This window comes from Maniola hyperantus, chromosome 16 (genome assembly GCF_902806685.2).
Source record: "Maniola hyperantus chromosome 16, iAphHyp1.2, whole genome shotgun sequence".
NCBI classification, from domain to species: domain Eukaryota; kingdom Metazoa; phylum Arthropoda; class Insecta; order Lepidoptera; family Nymphalidae; genus Maniola; species Maniola hyperantus.
In genome coordinates this window covers 13,179,743-13,201,007 of record NC_048551.1, presented here as the reverse complement: position 1 = coordinate 13,201,007, position 21,265 = coordinate 13,179,743, and the positions used below count along the sequence as shown (strand labels likewise).

The following is a 21,265-nucleotide window of genomic DNA, read 5'->3' as shown; positions in this document are numbered from 1 at the left end:
TCTTTCCAGTGTTGTCAGTCTGTTGCATTTGTTACATTTTTTGTAACTTTTGACTCTCTCGTATAACATGTTTGTAACTTTTGTTACTAGGCAATTTTCGTAACTGAGAGTATCGAGATTATGGCCGAAGAGAAAGCGCGTGCCAGACCTTCCTTATTTTATAAAAGCTGAAAGTTTTTTTGCTTGTCGGGGATTTCAATGGTTTGATCCCGGACACGCGGCTCTAACTTTAGGCGTTATGCGCGTTTAAAGAAATTAAATAGGTACTATTCGCTTTATCAGTGAAGGAAAACATTGTGAGGGAACCTGCCTGCCTGAGCGTTCTCCATAATGTTCTCGAACAAATGGCCAATTCCTTCTCATACTGAGAGGAGACTGTGCTCTGTAGTGGGCCGGCTATGGGTTGATATGATGATTACTTTGGGTATACAAATGTAACTTTCAACTCAAGGGCTAGCAACACTGCATCTTTCAAAAATTTCATTCAATTCCATTTCTTTTCATTCATAACTTTCAGTTTTTCAGTATTTTCCATTTTCCGTAGCTGCTTTTCGGTTGATTTTGTTGAAAATGAATCAATAAACATGATTGTGCTTTGAGTAGGAGTGTAGAAAAGTTTTATTTACCTTAGAAAGGTAATAGTGCTTCTTACCGTGTTAATTTGGTGGTAATGGACGCGACCTTGTGTGATTATGAAGAAGGTGAGATTCCTATATGGCAAGAGCCAAGATGCGAGCCTTTGGGGGCACCGAAGGAAACGCTATGCGACGAAATACCTTCAGAACAACTCTCGGGTGATAGGATACACGCATTGGAAGAGGAACAGGAGATACTATCGTCATCTGTGTTTTCTTTGACGTCACATTTAGCGCAGGTAGAGTTTCGTTTACGACAGATTTTGAAGGCCCCACCGGAAGAGAAGGATGCCATGTTACATGCTTTGGAGCAGTTTACTTCCCGAGGAGTAGATTCGAGAGGGGATCCACAAGGAAGTGCAGGGGAACCGTCGTGTACTGAATGCGCTGAGTTGGAAAGAAAGATTCGCAGCCAGCGAGCTAGACAATCACATTTTATCGAAAGGTTAAAAGCCCAGTTAAAAGAGCTCGAACATTATGCCGCTGGTACATCCTCTAATGATGATAGTAAACATAGATCGCTTATTGACCACCTGAAAAGAGAAATAGATCGCAGTTTAGAGGAAGGATGCCATCAACCACTTACCACGGAAGAGCTGCGGCACCAAATAGACTGTGCTGTCAAACAGTATGCCGAAAGACAGCTCTCCAAAGAGGAAATTATAAGCAAACTCCAAGCTCATATAGATGACATGCAGAAATTCATAAAACTCATGAAAACCGAAGATGTCAACAGTAACATAAAAGCGAAGCCAAGAGAAGCAAAAAAAGTTGGAAAATCTGAGTCGTTCGAAAAGAATTTCAATCGCAACAAAGTCAACGATGAGCTTAAAGCTGAGACAATTAATTTAATGCGTAAAGCATCAGCTTTAATCCAAATATTCACTGTATCCCAATTTGGTTGCTCCCCAAGCCAGAAAAAAAAGTTTGATAGAAAATCGTCCACTATTGTTACTCATTGGGGAAATCTAAGAGCTAAATTAGAGATGTCAATAGACTCTGTACTCCATATAGTGTCTAGGGATAGATCTCATACAGTACCTGACAGTTATGACAGTGAATCCGAAGAAGGTGGTATTGTAATTGATAATGCACCTCTCACAACCGCTGTAAGAAGACACCTCGCTACAAACTTAAGGGATTTACTTCATCATGGGTTGGTGAGCCCTGAGTCTACATCCCTAGTACCTATGATTGGTTGCTTCCCAGTTAGAAGGTCGTCAATGTCACGCTCGTTACACATATGGGAGCTAATTTTACGTTATTATGAACTCAATGACGGTGACAAGTTCAATTCAACTCCAGCAAGGAAACTCAGTCAAAGTTTCAACTTGGATATCGTAGGGGGTACAGCGATTACTAATAAACAGAGTTTACTAAGTGCTATAGGCAGTATTTTAGCTTCGCACACCCCTTATAAGAGAAGCTACGATGCACACTTCAAGGCATTTGTATGTGCTGCACTAAATGTACATAAACTTGTCATTTGGTTCAATATTATGTTGAAATGTAGATCATTAATTGATTCCCATTATTCGTCTACAAGTTACGTTGTTAACACTGGGTTTCAGGATGCTCTACAGAGCCTCGATCGTTTGACTCCGTACAATTTCGATCTGCCCGTTGATCTTGCTGTGAAACAGTTTCAGAATATCAAAGATGTATTTATGTAGGTTATAAGAGTACACTTTTATACTAGGTCTCCATGTGCATGCATGCTCAATCTTTGCATTCCTGCATTCCTGAGAGTTCTCCATAATGTTCTCAAAGGTGTGTGAAGTCTACCAATCCGCACTTGGCCAGCGTGGTAGACTATGGCCAAACCCCACTCTGAGAGGAGAACTGTGCTCTGCAGTGAGCCGGCGATGGGTTGATCATGATTATTCTAGGCTGTTATATTTGGTTTAATAGATTTATCTTACCCTTTTCAAGCTTTTGTTGAGCATGTATCTATGTGGAGCCCCGCTGTATACATAATCAAAGAAATGCCTTCCACAGTAGCTATGCATTTATGATAGTAAGATGTTATAATGTAAGATGATCTAGTCAAAAGATTTTAAAATGTATGATCACTTTAATTAAGATGCACTAACAAAAACTAGTTCTACTAAAACTATCAAGTCAGTCCACTTTCAGTACTGAAATTCAAGCAGAGGAATCAATCACTAGCAGTAGGTACCCACAGATCAGGTTGATTATGTGATCAATTTAGAACCTACTAGCTAATGCCCATGACTTTGTCCACATGGATGTAAGTTTTTAAAAATCCTGTGGGTACTCTTTGATTTTCCAGGATAAAAAGTAGCCTATGTCACTCTCCAAGTCTTTGTTGTGACGTAATTGAAGAACAAAGTAACAAACAAACACGCTTTCGCATTTATAATATGGGAAGTGATTTTAAATTACCTAAGTACAACTTTATTAATTTATTAAAAAACTAGGTACATGATGTCCACAACTGTCCGTATAGATTTAGGTAAAATATTTACCAAAATGTAGGTACCTATGGTAGGCACCTAAGTATTGTTTCTGATCTGAAAAGTACCAAAGATTAATTTTTTTGTTAATTTTAGACTGTATCAAATATAGAAATAGAATGTTTGACTGTTATACTGTATAATTAGGTTTCTGTATAATTTAGCAATTAATTATTAGTTTTCTGTATATTTGTTGTATAATTAGTAGGTACCTAATTATTTGTTAGTACATAATATTCTATATTGTTTCTTATTTTTACTTAAATGATTTAAGTTTCTTATTTGTACTTAAATTAGTTACTATCCAAATGAAACATCCAGGTAACTAACTTTTTGATTATTTATTTAGTAAGTCAAAATAAAAATTAACATTCCATTGTTAACATTCCGAAATATTACAACTACTTAATTATTGTGTCATGATATTAAGGGATATGTGACCTAGATCCATTAGCGCATATCTGTCGATTGCGTTAGGTATGCAACGTTGACCAAAGTCGGTAACTGCAGGACACTGACCCCTTGTATACATATTATGTCCAATGCAGTGCTGCATGAGTAACCAAATTTGAACTTTCATATCGTCCCAAAGAGCAAGTTAAGTCGTCGGTCCCCTAATCATCACTAACACGGTAACACCTGATAGTAAATAGGTAAACCTAAGCATAGAAATTCTAGTAGGTAGTCATATTTGGATCTGGGAGCCCACCGCATTGTTATCTCAAGAAAATCACTACCAATTATGTGTATAATGGAAACAAGTCTCAGCAATGAGAAAAACACACGAGAGGTCTTAACGATAACTTACATTCCTTTGCATAGTTGTATTAATTGAATTTATATTAATACCAAAGAAGTACCAAAAATTGTATTTATTATTAAGAGAAATCGCTGAATATAATGTAGCTAAAGCAAAATGTACAAATGAGTTTTATTTTCTTCTAGAAAGTACATAGGTAAATAAAAAGCATGATTAGTCTTAATATTTACTAATAAAAAAATATTATGATAAAAAACACATTTCCCCGATGATGATAAATTTTTTGTCGCAATCGCAACTTTTTACCAATATTTATAAAACTTGAGTTTAGATAATTCTCTATAGGATTTCAAACATTTTGACAAAATTACAAGAATAATTCATAGAAATAATATGTTACATCACACAGGTTGGAATTTGGAGTAACTTTGCTAACAACGTGAGAAGCAGGAAAACGGCGACAAAACGTCAATAAAGCATGTTTCCCATAGAACTGGGATAGCAATGAGAAAACTTAAAATGTTGACAACAATTTAATCATACAAAACACACTATAATCTTAATACAATAGCTAAATAAATAATACTGTATATCTTTTACACATCATATACACAATTTTACATTCTTAGTACAATTTTAACACCAGACCAACTATTTAATGCTGAATGCTTAGGTGACAAGATTTACAATCACAATTTACTAAATAAAAACGAATTTAATTTAATATTAATAATTATAGTTAAGTAATATAAATATATAATTTATTTTAGCGTTTAAACTACCGTGAGTGATTTCCATTATAAATATAATTTATTTTTAAAATTTAATACAATTTAATTAAATAGCTATTCTATTAAATTACTAAATGGATGTAAAAGTGCTCATAAACGGGCTAGTCGACACATTTTAAACTGAGTCGTCGAGTTATCTGTCTGTTTCGCTCGCACTTACAGGTCGCTGGCACCTTCCACCTGTAAGTGCGAGCGAAACAGACAGATAACTCGACGACTCAGTTTAAAATGCGTCGACTATAGTATTTTTTGCATTTTGTGTAGCAACAAGTTGCCTACTACTGTTGCGCAATGACAAGTGAATAATTTCCGGGATAAAGAGTAGCCATGCCAAACCACGTCTCCGGGATGCAAGCTATCTCTGTACGAAATTTTAATTTCGTTAAAATCTGTTAAAACGTTGGCCGTGAAAAGTGACAGACGGACACACTTTCGAATTTATAACTTTTCAAACCCACTGATAACATTGCTCTGCAGTGAGGATGCTCAGCTTGACTGCCGTGTCCTTGTCAGTCAGTCTGTCCTTTAACACTCAGGGTTATTATCGGCCAATCGGCAATAGCAAGCAGTGTAAAAAGGATCCACTGACAAAAAAAAAACCGGCCAAGTGCGAGTCAGGCTCGCACACCGAGGGTTCCGTAGTACAGACATATTTTTTCGACATTTTGCACGATAAATCAAAAACTATCATTTATAAAAATAAATAAAAATCTGTTTTAAAATATACAGGTGAAGCCCTTTCATATGACACCCCACTTGATATAGTTATCTTACTTTGATAATTAAAAATACTAATTATTAGGCCATGACCACAATTTAATTTTTTTTGTGTGATGTGACCACAAATTCACGGTTTTCAGATTTTTCCCCTAAAGCCAGCTATAAGACCTGTCAAATTTTATGATTCTAGGTCAACGGGAAGTACCCTGTAGGTTTCTTGACAGACAGACAGACAACAAAGTGATCCTATAAGGGTTCCGTTTTTCCTTTTGAGGTATGGAACCCTAAAAAGAAGATACTGATCGACGTTGGCCCTGAATGTAAACTTACAAAGATTTTAATACTATCTGTCCCGGCTTACTCACGTGTGTAGTCGACGTTAGCCCGACTAGTTTCCAATAAAACAGCACTTTGACATTTATACAAAATCATAATATTATACAACATCATAATACTATACAATTTCATAAATAGCTATTGTATTAGAAGAATATTAACTACTTGGGTCCGAGCATTTCCTCTGGTTTGACCCACTGGTCAAATTGCTCTGCAGTGAGGATGCCCAGCTTGACTGCCGTGTCCTTGAGCGTGCCGCCTTCTTTGTGAGCTGTCTTTGCGATTTGCGCCGCCTGGAATATTGAAAAAATATATGTGTATACTGTACGCGTGTGAGTGTGTGTGTGTGTGTGTGTGTGTGTGTGTGTGTGTGTGTGTGTGCGTGTGCGTGCGTGTGTGTATACTTTACGCGGTGATAGCCTAGGCCCTAGAGGGACGTGTGGCCTAGTTGTGACAACGGATACCAATCGATTGCGATTGTTAAGCAACGTTTATCCAAGTCGGTAACTGGATGGGTGTACGACTTTGGTTGTCCGAATTTGGCCTTTACGTTTCCTCCGTGCCTCGGAGAAGCCGTCGCGTCGGCCTCGGTTATTATCACTAACAACTGATAATAACTGTAAAAAATTAGGTACTCTATTTACCTAAACATAGCTATAAGATGCAGACACATTTATGCTGCATATATTGTGGCTAATTCCATTGTACACAATCTCTAAACTAAACTAAAATGTCACGTCTAAATCTATTGCTATCCCTTTCATAATGTTGCTTGTGGAAAAGGATGGCACTAGATTTAGACCTGTTAATTTAGTTTAGTTTAGAGATTGTGTACAAGAGAATCGGCCCCTATATCAGGATATATCGTGATGTTATGTATATGGAATGGCTCTAATATTTAACAACAACAGTGAATTTCAGATTTTTTACTTATCAACACCGCATATAAAGGGACAGCGTGACACTTGACAAGATGGCGGCGTTAGTTCCGATTTTCACCACGCGCCAAAAGAGCCTTGTCGCACTGTATATATACAAGCCCGGATGAAATATATCTTTTTACAGTGCGTGCGTGCGTAGTTTACGCCTCGTGTTCAGATTGGTCTGCTTGTTTGGCGCGTTCTTCAAATAACAGCTGAAGATTATTATAATCCACAGCTTCTTTGCTTTGGAGTTATAATTGAAACTATCTTATGCTCGCGACTTCGTCCGCGTGGACTACACAAATTTTGAACCCCTATTTCACCCCCTTAGGGGTTGAATTTTCGGAAATCCTTTCTTAGCGGATGCCTACGTCATAATAACTACCTGCATGCCAAATTTCAGCCCGATCCGTGCAGCAGTTTGAGCTGTGCGTTGATAGATTAATCAGTCAGTCAGTCAGTCACCTTTTCCTTTTTTATATTTAGATGTAACTGACCTTATCGTATCCGATGTGGGGATTGAGAGCCGTGACCAGCATCAGTGACTCTCGCATGATCTTGTTGATTTGTGCCACGTTCGCTTTGATGCCCACTGCGCAGTTCTTGTTGAACGTCTGGCAACCGTCACCTGACGAGAAAAAAATATATTCATACTAGCTGATGCCTGATGAATTAGGTTTTTTAAAAATCCCGTGGCAACTCTTTGATTTTCCGGGATAAAAAGTAGCCTATGTCACTCTCCAGATCTTTATCTATAAAATAAATAAATAAATAAATAAGCCTACCTCTAAATATTTTTTTTTTTATTATTATTTTTTTTTATTATTATTCTTTTTTTATTTTTTTTGTATATATATATACTTTTTTTCAAATTATTAGTACCTTTTTTTTTTTTTTTTTTCTTTTTTTTTTGTTTTCAGAGGTCATCCCAAACGCGGGCAAAGGCCTCCCCCTTTTTCTTCCAGGTATCCCTGTTAGCTCTACTAACTGCGCTAACAGGGATACCTGGATCTTTATCTATACCCATGTAAAAAAACACGTTAATCCGTTGCACCGTGATTGAAGGACAAACCAATAAAGAAACACACTTTCGCATTTATAATAAGGACACTGATACGCAATTGGTTTCACTAAAACAGTGTGTGAAAAGTAAAACCGGCCCAGTGCTAGGCGGACCTCGCTCTTTTAGGGTTCCTAAATGCTTACATCGTTGCCCTGCGCCCATCACTTTAGATGCGATCATTTTTTAGTTTAGTTTAATATTCTTTATTGTACACAAAAAAGTAACATATAAAAGAAGAACATACAATTAGCAACAAATCATTGGGATCACTGATGATTGATGATCATGACTCACCGATAAGTCTGATGGAGCGCAGTACGTTGGCTACCATCATGGGCTTGAACACGTTGAGCTCGAAGTGGCCGTTACTGCCGCCCACAGTGCAGGCTACATGGTTGCCCATCACTTGAGCGGCGATCATTGTCATCGATTCGCACTGTGTAGGATTTACTTTGCCTGGAAACAGCAGAAAGAATGATGCGTCAAGTTGGCCGGCATCTCTACATAGTATAAAACAAAGTCCCTTCCCGCGTCTGTATGTGTGTATGAACGCGTAGATCTTTTAAACCACGCAACGGATTTTAATGCATTTTTCACCAAGAGGAAGGTTTATAGGTATAGTTTAGTTCTCAAAAAATTAGAGGTACCTAGGGAAATTTAAATAATGTGAATTAGGTCGGAAAAAATCCTCTCATTTGAGAGTTTCCGAGGCAATGACACCTCAATAACACCACATTAGTATATACATTGCACCCATGCGAAGCCGGGGCAGGTCGCTAGTACATATTATTTGTACCGGGCGGAGGACTACACCCCGGCAGGGGTCTTCTTGTTCAGGGGGGTTCTTTCTTTCTTCTTTCTAGTATCCAATAAAAACCAGTTGCCCATGAAATGAAAGCCTAACATAAGCTTCAATTTATAGCATTTATACTGATGTGAGTGAATATCATGCAACTTTGAGCCTCAATAGCTCAACGGGTAAAGGAGTGGACTGAAAACCGAAAGGTCGACGGTTCAATCCCCGCCCGTTGCACTATTGTCGTACCTACTCCTAGCACAAGCTTTACGCTTAGTTGGAGGGGAAAGGGGAATATTAGTCATTTAACATGGCAATATTCTTTAAGAAAAAAACGGCTTTGCAATCAGCAGCTCACAGGGTAGTGTAATAAGCGCTCTGTGAAGAAATGTCCAGCAAGGCCCAGCATCGAGGACCTTGCCTTGGAGGAGGAGCTCGGTTGAACCCTCAGAGGGCTTTTACGGAGGGGAAGAGTGGAGAAGGGAACGAGCCGTTAAGTGTTTCGAGTGGCAAGGGTAAAGGGGAATGGATGGGAGGACGTGATGGAAGAGAAAGGAGAAAAGTCCTTACCAGGCATGATGGAGGATCCAGGTTCGTTTTCAGGCAGCATCAGCTCGCCTAGGCCACAGCGAGGTCCCGAGGCCAGCAAGCGGATGTCGTTGGCTATTTTCATGAGCGAACAAGCCACTGTGTTGAGGGCTCCAGAAACTTCCACCATCGCGTCGTGGCTGGCTAGAGCTTCGAACTTGTTGGGGGCTGTCTCGAATGGTATGCCTGGAATATGAAATTGGCATGTTAACTTGGTAGATTACGTAGTTCTGTGTTGAATCCCATGTCTTAAAAAGAAGAAGAAAGAAGAGCAAGTTAGTTTTGCAGGCTCGACCGTACCAAAGGGAGATCTCCCACCGAACGATCGGTTAGCTCGGTAGCGCCAGCTGGGCCAACGGTTATATCTTGAAACTTCTATTATAGTCCAGATTGCAGAAAACTCCGTTAGTGCGAGTACTGTCGGCGGTACATTTGTTCGGGACTACGCCATGTAATGTTATCGATTGAACAGCGCCATCTAGTTTTTACTGTGGCTACTGGCTACCACCACACTATAAACCCCTGTTATAGTAAAACTAACTACTGCACTTGAGTTTGTTAGAAGAGAGATAGGGAGAAAGAAACTCACCAGTGAGGTTGGCGATCTCCTTTGAACATTTCTCCGCGAACCCTTTGCGAGTGTTGAGGCCAGTACCGACAGCGGTGCCGCCCAGAGCGAGGTAGTGCAGCCTCGGCAGTGTGGTACAAACTCGCTCGATGCCGTACGAAAGTTGCGCCGCGTAACCACTGAACTCCTGGCCCAGAGTTAAGGGTACAGCATCCATTAAGTGGGTTCTGGAAAGGTATATACGAGGTGGAATTAGAACTGATTGTAGCGTAGCTGTCATTCTACCACAATCATGCAGCAGTTCCTTTTGTCTAAGACAGCCATACTTCTCAATTTCAAGCGAGTTTCAACCAAGTGTCTCATACTCTTGTAGGGTTTTTCTAGGGTTTCTCATACTCACTATTTTGTAGGGTTTCCTTCGCTGACAAATCCAAACCTCAGCCATAAAGGTAATTATTCTGAACGTCTATTAGTGATTTCTCGCACCACAGCCTCTCTTGACAAAATTTGCCACATGATTACTCTTGATTTGCTGAAACTTTGCCACCTAGTTTCAAGGAAAATTAGAGCATTTCTAGGTTATACCTACCTGCCAATCTTCAGCATGTAACCAAATTTCCTTTGCAGGATATGGCCTATCCAATCATATCCATAAAAGTAAAAATTATTCTGCTTGTCTTAGTAACTTCTTGCAGTGCAGCAAATTATCGACTTTGCCAACTTTTGCGACAAAATTTGCCATAAGACTTTTATGATGCACTGCCAGCTAAATTTGAGGTTAATCAAAACATTTCGAGATCAAATCTACCTGCCGATCTTGATAATCTTGTCAAACTCTTTGGACTTCGCGTCCAAGGTGTCTCTCAGAGCCACTAGGCCCGGCATCAGACGATCTCGTAGCTCCATACCAACAGCAATGTGCATGGCCGTCGGGTAAGTGTCGTTGGAGCTCTGGGACTTGTTCACGTGGTCGTTTGGATGTACAGGGTCTTTGCTGCCCAGTTTACCGCCGAGGATTTGTATTGCCCTGTTTGCGATTACCTAGAAATCCATACTAATATTATAAATGCAAATGTATATATGTCTGTCTGTCTGTCTGCTAGCTTTTCACGGCTCAACCTTTTAACCGAAATTTGGTACAGAGAGCTTGCATCCCGGGGAAGGACATAGGCTACTTTTTATCCCGGAAAATCAAAGAGTGTCACCTAGTAAAAATATAAAGGTTTAATTTCGAGTGGTTCCGAGGCCAACCGAAATAACGGTGAATTGACATGTTCAAAGGGAGAATGCTATAGACCGTTTTGTGGGATTTCCTGCATGTTTAGCAGTGGGAGGGTCATATCGCTTGCTGCATGTTTCACTATACATATTTGTATGTTTCCGCGGATTATAGAAAACTAGCTTATGCTCGCGACTTCATCCGCGTGGACTACAAAAATTTTAAATCCCTATTTCACCCGCTTAGGGGTTGAATTTTCAAAAATCCTTTCTTAGCGGATGCCTACGTCATAATAGCTATCTGCATGCCAAATTTCAGCCCGATCCGTCCAGTAGTTTGAGCTGTGCGTTGATAGATCAGTCAGTCAGTCAGTCAGTCAGTCAGTCAGTCACCTTTTCCTTTTATATATTTAGATAAAGCTTTTGGATCATTGTTGACTTCCGCAAAGTAACGCCTGGTTCTATACAACATCTCCGGCGCAGATGGCTAGTCTACTCTTGCCATGTTGGGTTGTCTGCCGTGGCCGGAATCAGTCAGAACATCAAAAAATCAAGGTTTTCAAAAATTATTCTCTTTAATAATTAATTCTAGCAGCATAAACTACCACTATACAAAAAATTGGCCAAGTGCCAGTCAGGCTCGCGCAACAAGGGTTCCGTACTACTGTCGTATTTTTTCAACATTTTGCACGATAATTCAAAAACTATGATGCATAAAAATAAATAAAAATCTGTTTTAGAATGTACAGGTGAAGACATTTCATATGATACCCCACTTGATATAGTCATCTCACTTCGAAAGTTGAAAATACTAATTATTACCTCATTAGTGTTCATGTTGGTCTGCGTGCCGGAGCCAGTCTGCCAGATGACTAACGGAAAGTGGCCCTCCTTGTACAGCTTCCCCGATATGACGTCATCGCACGCCTGCATTATTGCGTCCGCTGAAAAGTGATAGGAATAAACGTCTTTAGTTTAGTTTTAGTTTAATATTTTTTATTGTACACAAAAAAGAAAAGACACAAAAAGAAACATGTAAAAGAAGAACATACAATTAGCGGCCTTATCGCTGTGAAGCGATCTCTACCAGGCAACTAGGTTGAAGAGGATTTAAAGGCTAGTGAAACTGGTTTAAGGTGTACGTATTACGTAACTTGTTAGGGAACATAAAGATAATAATTATAACATAAGTAATATGTATACTAATAAGCACAGAAATGCCTAAATAATAATATATAGATAAAGATATACACAGGTACATATATAATACATAAGTCTTATAATATATTAGTCTATCTTTCTCTCTCTCTGTAATCTAAATATGTAAAAGGAAAAGGTGACTGACTTAAAGCGAGCTTGGATGGCTGGAGTGAAGACTTCAGCGGGGAGGGGTAATGCACGCACAACAGACGGAAACGTTTAAGTGCGGAAACCAGCCTAGAGCGAAGAAAGAAAGAAAAGAAGGTGACTGACTGATCTATCAATGCACAGCTCTACTGTATGGATCGGGCTGAAATTTGGCATGCAGGTAGCTATTATGACGAAGGCATCCGCTAAGAAAGGATTTTTGAAAATTCAACCCCTAAGGGGGTGAAATAGGGGTTTGAAATTTGTGTAGTCCACGCGCACGAAGTCGCGAGCATTCTAATAATAATTTTAAAAAGTTTTTAAAGGAAAACTTATTTAAATTATTATTAGAATGACAAGTCCACACGTCCGACAAAGATCGGACGTGTGGCCTTGCGACAGGGAATATCAGTCGATTGCGCTGGGTAACCAATGTTGACCCTCGTCGGTAACTGGATGGGTGCCCGACTTCGGAGGTCTGGATTTGGCCTAAATAACTTGTACTTACCAATCTTTTTGTCCAGGCCAAATTCAATGTTGACTTTTGCCGCCGCTTTTTTCAGAATTCCCATGGCTATGATGACTGGATACTAAAAACAAACAAGAAAACAAGATTATTCATACATTTTAAGTGTGGTTTACTAACTGGTCCGCCGCACGATTGGTTCGTCGATCAACGTTTCACTCCTCGCTCTGAAATTACTGTAGATACCTATTTTATTACGGGTTCTACACGCTCGCACGCGGTTATGAGTGGCAGAGACAACACTCTACAAAACCGAAATGTCATTCTAAAGGTCGATGTACATTACTTTCGGCCGCGTACTGTATACTTATTCTATCACTACGTAACGAAACCGCAATACTAGTGAATGTGTGAGAATTGAGAAATATATGTACTTGTTTTATTTTTAACAGCTATTATAGTCTGAGTGGTGGTTTCTCACGAGCAACGAAGCGATAAGGCGACTTCCAAACAAAAGTTCTCCGATTCGATTTTTTATTGAGTTTAGAAAATTATGTCTAACTACATGATGCCCGCGACTTCGTCCGCGTGGATTTAGGTTTTTAAAATCCCGTGGGAACTCTTTAATTTTCCGGGATCAAAAGTAGCCTATGTCCTTCCCTGGGATGCAAGCTATCTCTATACCAAATTTTAAAGATATATAAAAGGAAAAGGTGACTGACTGACTGATTGACTGACTGTCTGACTTACTGACTGATCTACAAACACTCAAACTATTGGACGGATCGGAATGAAATTTGGCATCCAGATAGCTATTATGACGTAGACATCCGCTAAGTAAGGATTTGTGAAAATTCAACCCCTAGGGCGATAAAACAGGGGTTTGAAATTTGTGTAGACATCTCATAACAACAGTCACATGATTATTATAGTTAGTTATTTAATATTCCATTCAAACTTTAACGGTGGTAGGCAGTGGCGCGCAGGTCATATAGGCATAAATGCAACGCTTACCCCAGTTGTAATAGATCAATGCATATTTTTCATTATGACCTGCCAGTCAGGTTCCTACCTAACTAATGCCTACCCTGGTTTCAAACCCTGTGCACGCCACTGGTGGTACATATAGCTACTATGTCAAGGTTTGCAAGTTGATTGAATAGAAAACTACGTTCACCAGGGAAATTAATTTTATTAGTCTTTAGGCCACCGCAAACGATTAAGAAATCACAGACCGCAGTCAATAATATTTAAGTTAGTGCATACACTAAAACTAAAGTATGTAGAGGGACACAGTTCTAAATCGGACTGTAGTAATAAAATAAAGTGATTTTTTGTGTGGCGGTAAATTATGGGGCTAGAATTCATTATTAAAGAGAACAATTTAAAAAGTCAAGATTTTTATTTATTTTTACCATGAACGTCACGCTGTACGGAAGGTGAATAATGACGTCACAATCCGTAAACGACAATTTTTTCAATTTTTTATCATTCATGTTACAAAATTCAAAAATATTTGTCGTTTACGCCATGTGACGTCATTATTCGCTTTCCTACAGCGTGACGTTAATAATCAATTAATTTAAAAATAAATAAAAAACGTAATTTAATTTTTTTTAATTATTCTCTTTTATAATGATTTCTAGCTCCATAAACTACCGCTATACAAAAAATCACATCTCTCATTTTATTACTACAACCAACCCCATTGATTAATTATTATTTATTATTGTTAATGTTAACTAAACAAGTGCTAGAACTAGGTCAACCCAAAGAATTAGTTTAAACTTTAAATAATTGTTGTTGGTTGGTACAATTCAATCAACATAATATAAATCACCCAATTATCTCGTCCACAACATTATTTAAATGTGCGAAGAACAATGGACCAAGCTTATATAATTGCAAACATATGTTTTAGTTTCTGTATTTACCAGCCACTATAATTAGTTAATACCAACATCCAAGATGCATACAGAAAATAATGTACATCGGCCTGTAGAATGACATTTCGGATTTGTAGAGCGACGTATAACGTTTTGTCGGTCTCAACGACAGACAATGCTGTATAATCTATGCTCTACAAGTCTACAATGCTTTCTCTTTCTAAAGGTCGATGTACATTATTTTCTGCCGCCTACTGTATGCCTATTTCTATGTAGTACACTTATACATACTTAATATGGAGTTAACGGTTAAATTAGAAACTATAAAAACAGTAGCATGAATGTCTGTGATAAGAGCTGATAAGACTAGCGGTGAGGGTGACCTATGTTTTATTCATAGTTAGGTAAATAAATGTTAGCTTCCTGAATTTTTTATAGCTTTTCAGTCTATTTTTCCCATATTATGTTAACTGTGGGCTTCATAAGAAAGTTACGAGTCACTCGCCGGCGATGATGGAGAGAGCTATGCCTGGAGTTTCTCTACGTGATCAAATGAAAAACCAGCCAAGTGCGAGTCAGACTCGCGCACCGAGGGTTCTGTACTACAGTTGTATTTTTTAAACATTTAGCACGATAATTATTGTGCATAAAAATAAATAAAAATCTGTTTTAGAATGTACACGTAAAGCCCTTTCATATGACACCCCACTTGGTATAGTGTCGTAGAACAATACCTACCGGCATCCGTTCCTCAATGCCGCCGATGGGGAAGTTCATGACGGACCGCACTGTTTGTGCGCCGTACAACTTGTCGTCCGGCACGTCGAGCTCGCCGAACGTGTCGCGTTCCTTTCTCTGTAAACAGACAAAAAAACGTCAGTTTCTTATCCTATCTTTCGCACAGGAAGGTTCAGCGTTGCTACAACCCCCACCCACAAGGTGGACAGACCACTTGGTATAGTTGTATTGAAAGTTGAAAATATCAATATTTTGTTCATGAACACATTTTAATTTTTTTCAGATTTTTCTCCTCATATCTGCTATAAGACCTACCTTCCTGCCAAATTTCATGATTCTAGGTCAACGGGAAGTATCCAATAGGTTTCTTGACTGTCAGACAGACTAAAAAGTGATCCTATAAGGGTTCCGTTTATCTTTTTGAGGTACGGAACCCTAAAAATGAGATACATACCTGAGATAAGAGACATATATACATACGAACTACTTTAGAATATAGAATACGCACATTTATGTAACTAATATTCCAAAGCATCTGTATCTACATAGCGGATTGTACATTATAGACAGGATCCTTATCATCTCAAGTCATGTTTACTATAATATCTTGTTTAATTATTTCGTCATACAGGGTGAAGACTGACGAATGACGATAGATTAAAACGTAAGAATATTATGTTAATGCTTCACCATTTTTAGGGTTCCGTACCTCAAAAGGAACCCTTATAGGATCCGAGAGTTCCGTACTCGGGTATATTTTTCGACATTTTGACCGATACATCAAAAACTAAATATAAATAAATAAAATCTGTTTTAGAATATACAGTTAAAGCCCTTTTATATGCCTCACTTGGTAGGTATAGTTATCTTACTTTGAAAATTAAAAATACTATTTATTTGTTCATTAACACATTTTAATTTTTTTGTGTGATGTAAACACAAATCCACGGTTTTCGGATGTATTCTTTCACTTGTGCTGTAAGACCTACCTACCTACCTACTTACCAAATTTCATGATTCTAGATCAACGGGAAGTAGGTACCCTATAGGTTTTCTTGACAGACGGACAAACGGACAGACAGACAGACAACGAAGTGATCCTATAAGGGTTTCTTTTTTTCCTTTTGAAGTACGGAACCCTAAAAATTAAGAATGATGTGTGATTTTGCTGTTGGCTGTAGCATAAACACGTTTGTCTGTATGTACAAAAACACTTCTTCTCGTTGTACTTTTTCACGATTTCGGACTGGACATCTGTGACTTGCAAACAATGTGATAAAAGGTCACCATTTAACTTGTGAACTCACCATTTTCACCGGTTTATCATTGCTGTTCAAACAAACTGTGCACGCCATTGCGAACGATAAAAATATACAAATTAATACAGAAACAAAAAAAAAATAACCGAACAAAACAATTTTTCGCACAAAATCACAGTTAGTTGACAACTTGATGGACAAATTCGCGTTAATTTTTATTTGGCCAGTAACAAAAAAATTATATAAAAACTTCCTAGTGTTCAGCGGAGCTTAAAATTGAGCGCAAAACGAGTTTAGTTACGTTTTTAGAAACGTGTAGACTGTCCGGAGTCCCCGCCAATCTGCTACGAGACACTGGGGGGCTGGCGGTAGGTTACCCATGTATATCAAGTTATGTAATGCTGCACACACATTATACGAGTCGCACGAGTCGTACGTGTCGGTATGAACGCTATTTCTGTTAGTACAAACTACTGATAGAGAGAGAGAGAGCCAGCGCGTGCCAGACCTTGGGACTTTGACTGGGAGGAACGTTTGTTTGGATCGTGGTGGCTTTGGGAGACAAGAGGTCATAAAGGTGTAAAAAATCTTACGTCAAAGGACAGGAGGAAGGCATGGACTTCCACACGCCAGTCTTGCGCTGCTTGAAGTGCTTGAAGTGCGGCTCGTTTGATGTCGTCTGTGCACGGTAAATGGTCTGCCAAGGGCCAACGCTACATACGCTTTCCGATGCAAGATCACCATTCTAGCACCGTGAGACCCCATATTCTACCAATTTTACGAATTATGTGTTTCAGTACATAGGTACTGGAAATATATGCTTAAGACTTTTTCAGCATACTTCTGGCATCTTCAGCATACAACAGGTCGAGATGACAATCGGGGAGGGAACGCCCCGCACACTCACGCAGACCCCGCGCTAACCCAGTACAGGCGAGCACGGGTGACGTGCGGGTGTGCGGGGCGTCCCCCCGCTTCATACCACGTTTGCTATCTCAACCTGTCGCGTGCTATATGTATCAAAAACAAATTAAGCAGTAGAATTAAAATCAAACGATTTTTTTTTGCTGGTACAGCATGACAAATATAAGTGGAAGTAAGTGACGAAGCACATTTCCAGTGGTCTTCAATCTACTATGCTATAAAATTCGTGCGGTTCGGCACACTGTACGTGTAATGTGATGCTCACATCATCAGCATCAGCATAAAAGTAGAGTAGGCGTGAAAACGTATATCTGTCCATTTCTAGCATTTAAAGCAAAGAAAAATGCGGGCGTGCGGATCTTGCGTCGCGTGCGGCAATATCTCTAATGTGCGATCAGCATAAGTATAGCAGATTTTATTAGGTAGGTAGCTACAACAAATTACGGACGCGCGATCACATCGATATAAGTGGGCAGACTGGTTATTTTAGCGGTTAAAATGTATGATAAGTTGATAACATTACAGATGTTATCAATTTAACTTTGTTATGAGGGCACATTTATGGAAATTGCGGTATTTTTAGATATTAAAATATAATAATTAAAAGGTTTTTATGCCTAATATCAGTGCAAGTAATAATCTCAAAAATATTTTTAATTAATTTTTTAAGTAATTTCATTGTGAGAATGCTTTATGTTGGCTACACAATATATCTATACATAGTTCTATCATAACATGGAAGAGGTATATGGCAGTTTATTAAAGTCATACCACATATCGGTTTCTAGTTTCTAAAGCCTCAATAGCTCAACCCGTAAAACTGTGGACTATAAACCGAAAGGTTGACGGTTCAAACCCTACCCGTTGCACTATTGTCGTACCTACTCCTAGCACAAGCTTGATGCTTAGTTGGAGAGGAAAGGGGAATATTAGTCATTTTAACATGGCTAATATTTTTTTTTTTTTTAAAACAAAAACAGCATCACACCGGAGCTAAATTACTCCTGGTACAAAGCGGAGTAGCAACTAGCCACAGCTAAAACCTCCAACCAGACAAGGCCAGGAACATTTCAGAAATAGTGGTCTTAAATAGGTTCTAACGGGTATCAAATTTGAGACTTCCCACTTCTAAGATCACAGCATTCACCACTGCACTAGGGAGGTCCTTTTTTTTTTATACAGATTCAAGTCAGCCCTTGACTGCAATCTCACCTGATGGTAAATGACGATGCAGTCTAAGGTGGGAGCGGGCTAACCTGGAAGGAGTATAGCAGTTTATATTAAACCCATACACCTTTGTTTTCTACACGGCATCGTACCGGAACGTTAAATCGCTTGGCAACACGGCTTTGCTGGCAGGGTGGTAACTAGCCAGGGCCGAGGCCTCCCACCAGACCAGACCAGAAATTTAGAAATTATAAAATTCCAAATCCCTGCCAGGAATCGAACCTGGGACCTCCCACTAATAAGACCACAGCGCTTACCACTGCGCCAGGGAGGTCCTCAAGCAATTCTACAATAATGGACTTAAGTGTTGTTGATTTTTTTATTATTATTAATTTTTTAGGGTTCCATACCACAAAAGAAAAACGGAACCCTTATAGGATCACTTTGTTGTCTGTCTGTCTGTCGGTCTGTCAAGAAACCTACAGGGTACTTCCCATTGACCTAGAATCACGAAATTTGGCAGGTAGGTAGGTCTTATAGCAGACATTCGGGGAAAAATCTGAAAACCGTGAATTTAGGGTTAGATCACACAAAAAAAATTAAATTGTGGTCATGAACTAGTAATTAGAATTTTCAATTTTCGAAGTAAGATAACTATATCAAGTGGGGTATCATATAAAAAGGGCTTCACCTGTGCGTTCTAAAACATTTTTATTTTAATGTATCATATTTTTTGAATTATCGTGCAAAATGTTGAAAAAATACGACTGTAATACGGAACCCTAAGTGCGCGAGCCGGAGTCACACTTGGCCAGTTTTTTTTAATAGACTAAGCAGCTTTTGCTGATACATCTATATCAGAAGTGCTTCGAGTTTTCCAAATGTTTGTCTAATCTATTCTTGAATTGGTTAACAGAACTTGACATAACCACTTCCTTAGGCAATTTATTCCATAATGTGAACAACTCTGTTGGTCAGAAATTGTTTTAATGGATTTGACGATGGCAATATTTGACATATTGTAGCTTATATCATGTCCCCTAAATCTAGGATTGCTCCTTCTCGAATACATGCTCTGAAGACATTATAATAATTATTTAGTATTTTTAATGCCTATTTCAAACTATGGGATGTAAATTATATTATAGTCTGGTCAATATTGGCATTCCCAACATTCATACCAATTTTTACTCTTAAAATTGGTGCAAATGTTGGGAACATCAATATTGACTGGACTATAATATAATTTACATCCCGTAGTGTGCAATAAGCTTAAGTCTTCACTATAGATACCTATTTATCTGTTTATCAATCAATATTACAATTGCAATTGTTGCGAATGCAGTTTTCCCGCAATCGAGCAGCTGTTTTCCTGTAAAGTTGTAGCTTTACAGACCCCACATTGTTGATAAGGTGTGACAACAATCAAAAATTGTTACACTTTAAATAAGTAGGTCTACCTACCTATTTCAAAAGCATTTTTGTGGTATCTTGAAGCCGGTAGATTATTATCATATTTTAGCCGGTACGAACGTTATGTGCCTAAATTTTTTATAGAAAAACAAGAATAACCTTTAGAACTGCCTATATATATTACGGACTACTCGCCTAGTAATTCCATTGCTAAACAGTAAGTGTTCAGTCCTTCTGTGGTCCTAGGTTTCCTAGGGTGTATTTTTTACAGAAAAGAAATCCGGTTACGCAACTTACCTTCGTGACATTTGTGGTGGAGAAATGGCCCTTGTTTATGAGCCCAACGACGAAGCGGTAGTTTTTGGAGGAATTAATTATAGCAGAGGAAATTTTAAACATCGTCGTAGCCATAATTTAGTACTAGGAATACAATAATTTCTTTAAAAATCAATATGGTTTTTATTGACAGCTTCGGATTTCAGAAATCAAAATTTCGAAAATACCTACATAAACAAACAGCTGTCATAGATATGTCATGTTGACTGCTCTATAGCGTGTTTCTAGTTCATGGTTTACGAGAACGTTCAAGATATTTATCATGCCTCACTATACAGTCCAGATAGGTAACATTAGATATAAAAGATATAAAGTCAGTAGGAGTTACATTTTTGTTCCGTTTGCCGTGGAGACCCTGGGGCCATGGAGTCTTAGTGAAAAAAAAATACGAGATATTTCACCGCGATTAATCTGGTGACAAACGGGCTGGCTCATTTTTTGCGCAATGGATTAGCCTGGCTGTCCAGCAGCGCGGAAATGCAGCCAGTATTTTGGCACAATTCCACGTGGCCATGATTTGTATAATAATAAGATAAGGCTAGCTTTAAGTTTTATTGTAATATTTTAAATTTTAATAGTTACATTTTTTACTTAGGTAACTAGGTAGTTAGTTAAGTTTATTTATGATAGCGAACAAATATTATATTAGAGCCGACAACTCAACCGAAAACCGCTCAAGTATTGATGTCTGATGGTGGCCGAATTTTTCGCAAAAAACCCTGACTTTCTCCCGCCGGAATACAGAAATGTAAAAACTGATGTCATGTAAGTACATATTAAGGTTTGTATGGCGCGCCGCGGCGCTTCAGCGAGCTGCACGTCGCGGCACAGAGCTTCAAAATATCATTTCTATC

General features: G+C 38.6%; 2 protein-coding genes across 3 annotated transcripts; one reads left to right on the top strand and one right to left on the bottom strand.

Annotated features, from left to right (window-relative positions):
- The first annotated feature begins 493 nt into the window (after positions 1-493).
- LOC117989813 (RUN domain-containing protein 1-like) lies at positions 494-3,502 on the top strand. The gene has a single exon (XM_034977224.2). The coding sequence runs from the start codon at positions 671-673 to the stop codon at positions 2,306-2,308; it is 1,638 nt and encodes a 545-aa protein (XP_034833115.1). The 5' UTR covers positions 494-670; the 3' UTR covers positions 2,309-3,502.
- Positions 3,503-4,085: 583 nt separating this feature from the next.
- Positions 4,086-20,581, bottom strand: LOC117989814 (fumarate hydratase, mitochondrial-like). 2 transcript variants are annotated; one of them, XM_034977225.2, is made up of 10 exons: positions 20,373-20,581; positions 15,313-15,429; positions 12,731-12,812; positions 11,698-11,819; positions 10,466-10,698; positions 9,679-9,884; positions 9,072-9,275; positions 8,000-8,161; positions 7,140-7,270; positions 4,086-6,012 (listed from the first exon to the last, which is right to left on the bottom strand). In XM_034977225.2, exons 1-10 carry the CDS (start codon positions 20,484-20,486, stop codon positions 5,881-5,883), a joined length of 1,503 nt encoding a protein of 500 aa, XP_034833116.1. In that variant the 5' UTR covers positions 20,487-20,581; the 3' UTR covers positions 4,086-5,880. The 2 variants fall into 2 exon arrangements, with proteins under 2 accessions (XP_034833116.1, XP_034833117.1); XM_034977226.2 differs by lacking the exon at positions 20,373-20,581 and adding an exon at positions 16,620-16,911.
- Between the last annotated feature and the right edge of the window lie 684 nt (positions 20,582-21,265).

Bases quoted from the DNA above. Each gene is read 5' to 3' on its own strand.
- LOC117989813 (XM_034977224.2), top strand. From the start codon at position 671: ATGGACGCGACCTTGTGTGATTATGAAGAAGGTGAGATTCCTATATGG.
- LOC117989814 (XM_034977225.2), bottom strand. From the start codon at position 20,486: ATGGCTACGACGATGTTTAAAATTTCCTCTGCTATAATTAATTCCTCC. The intron at 12,813-15,312 runs GTAGGTATTGTT...GTTTGTTTTTAG, and splicing joins GCATTGAGGAACGGATGCCG to TATCCAGTCATCATAGCCAT. The intron at 8,162-9,071 runs GTAAGGACTTTT...TGCTGTTTCCAG, and splicing joins TGGATCCTCCATCATGCCTG to GCAAAGTAAATCCTACACAG.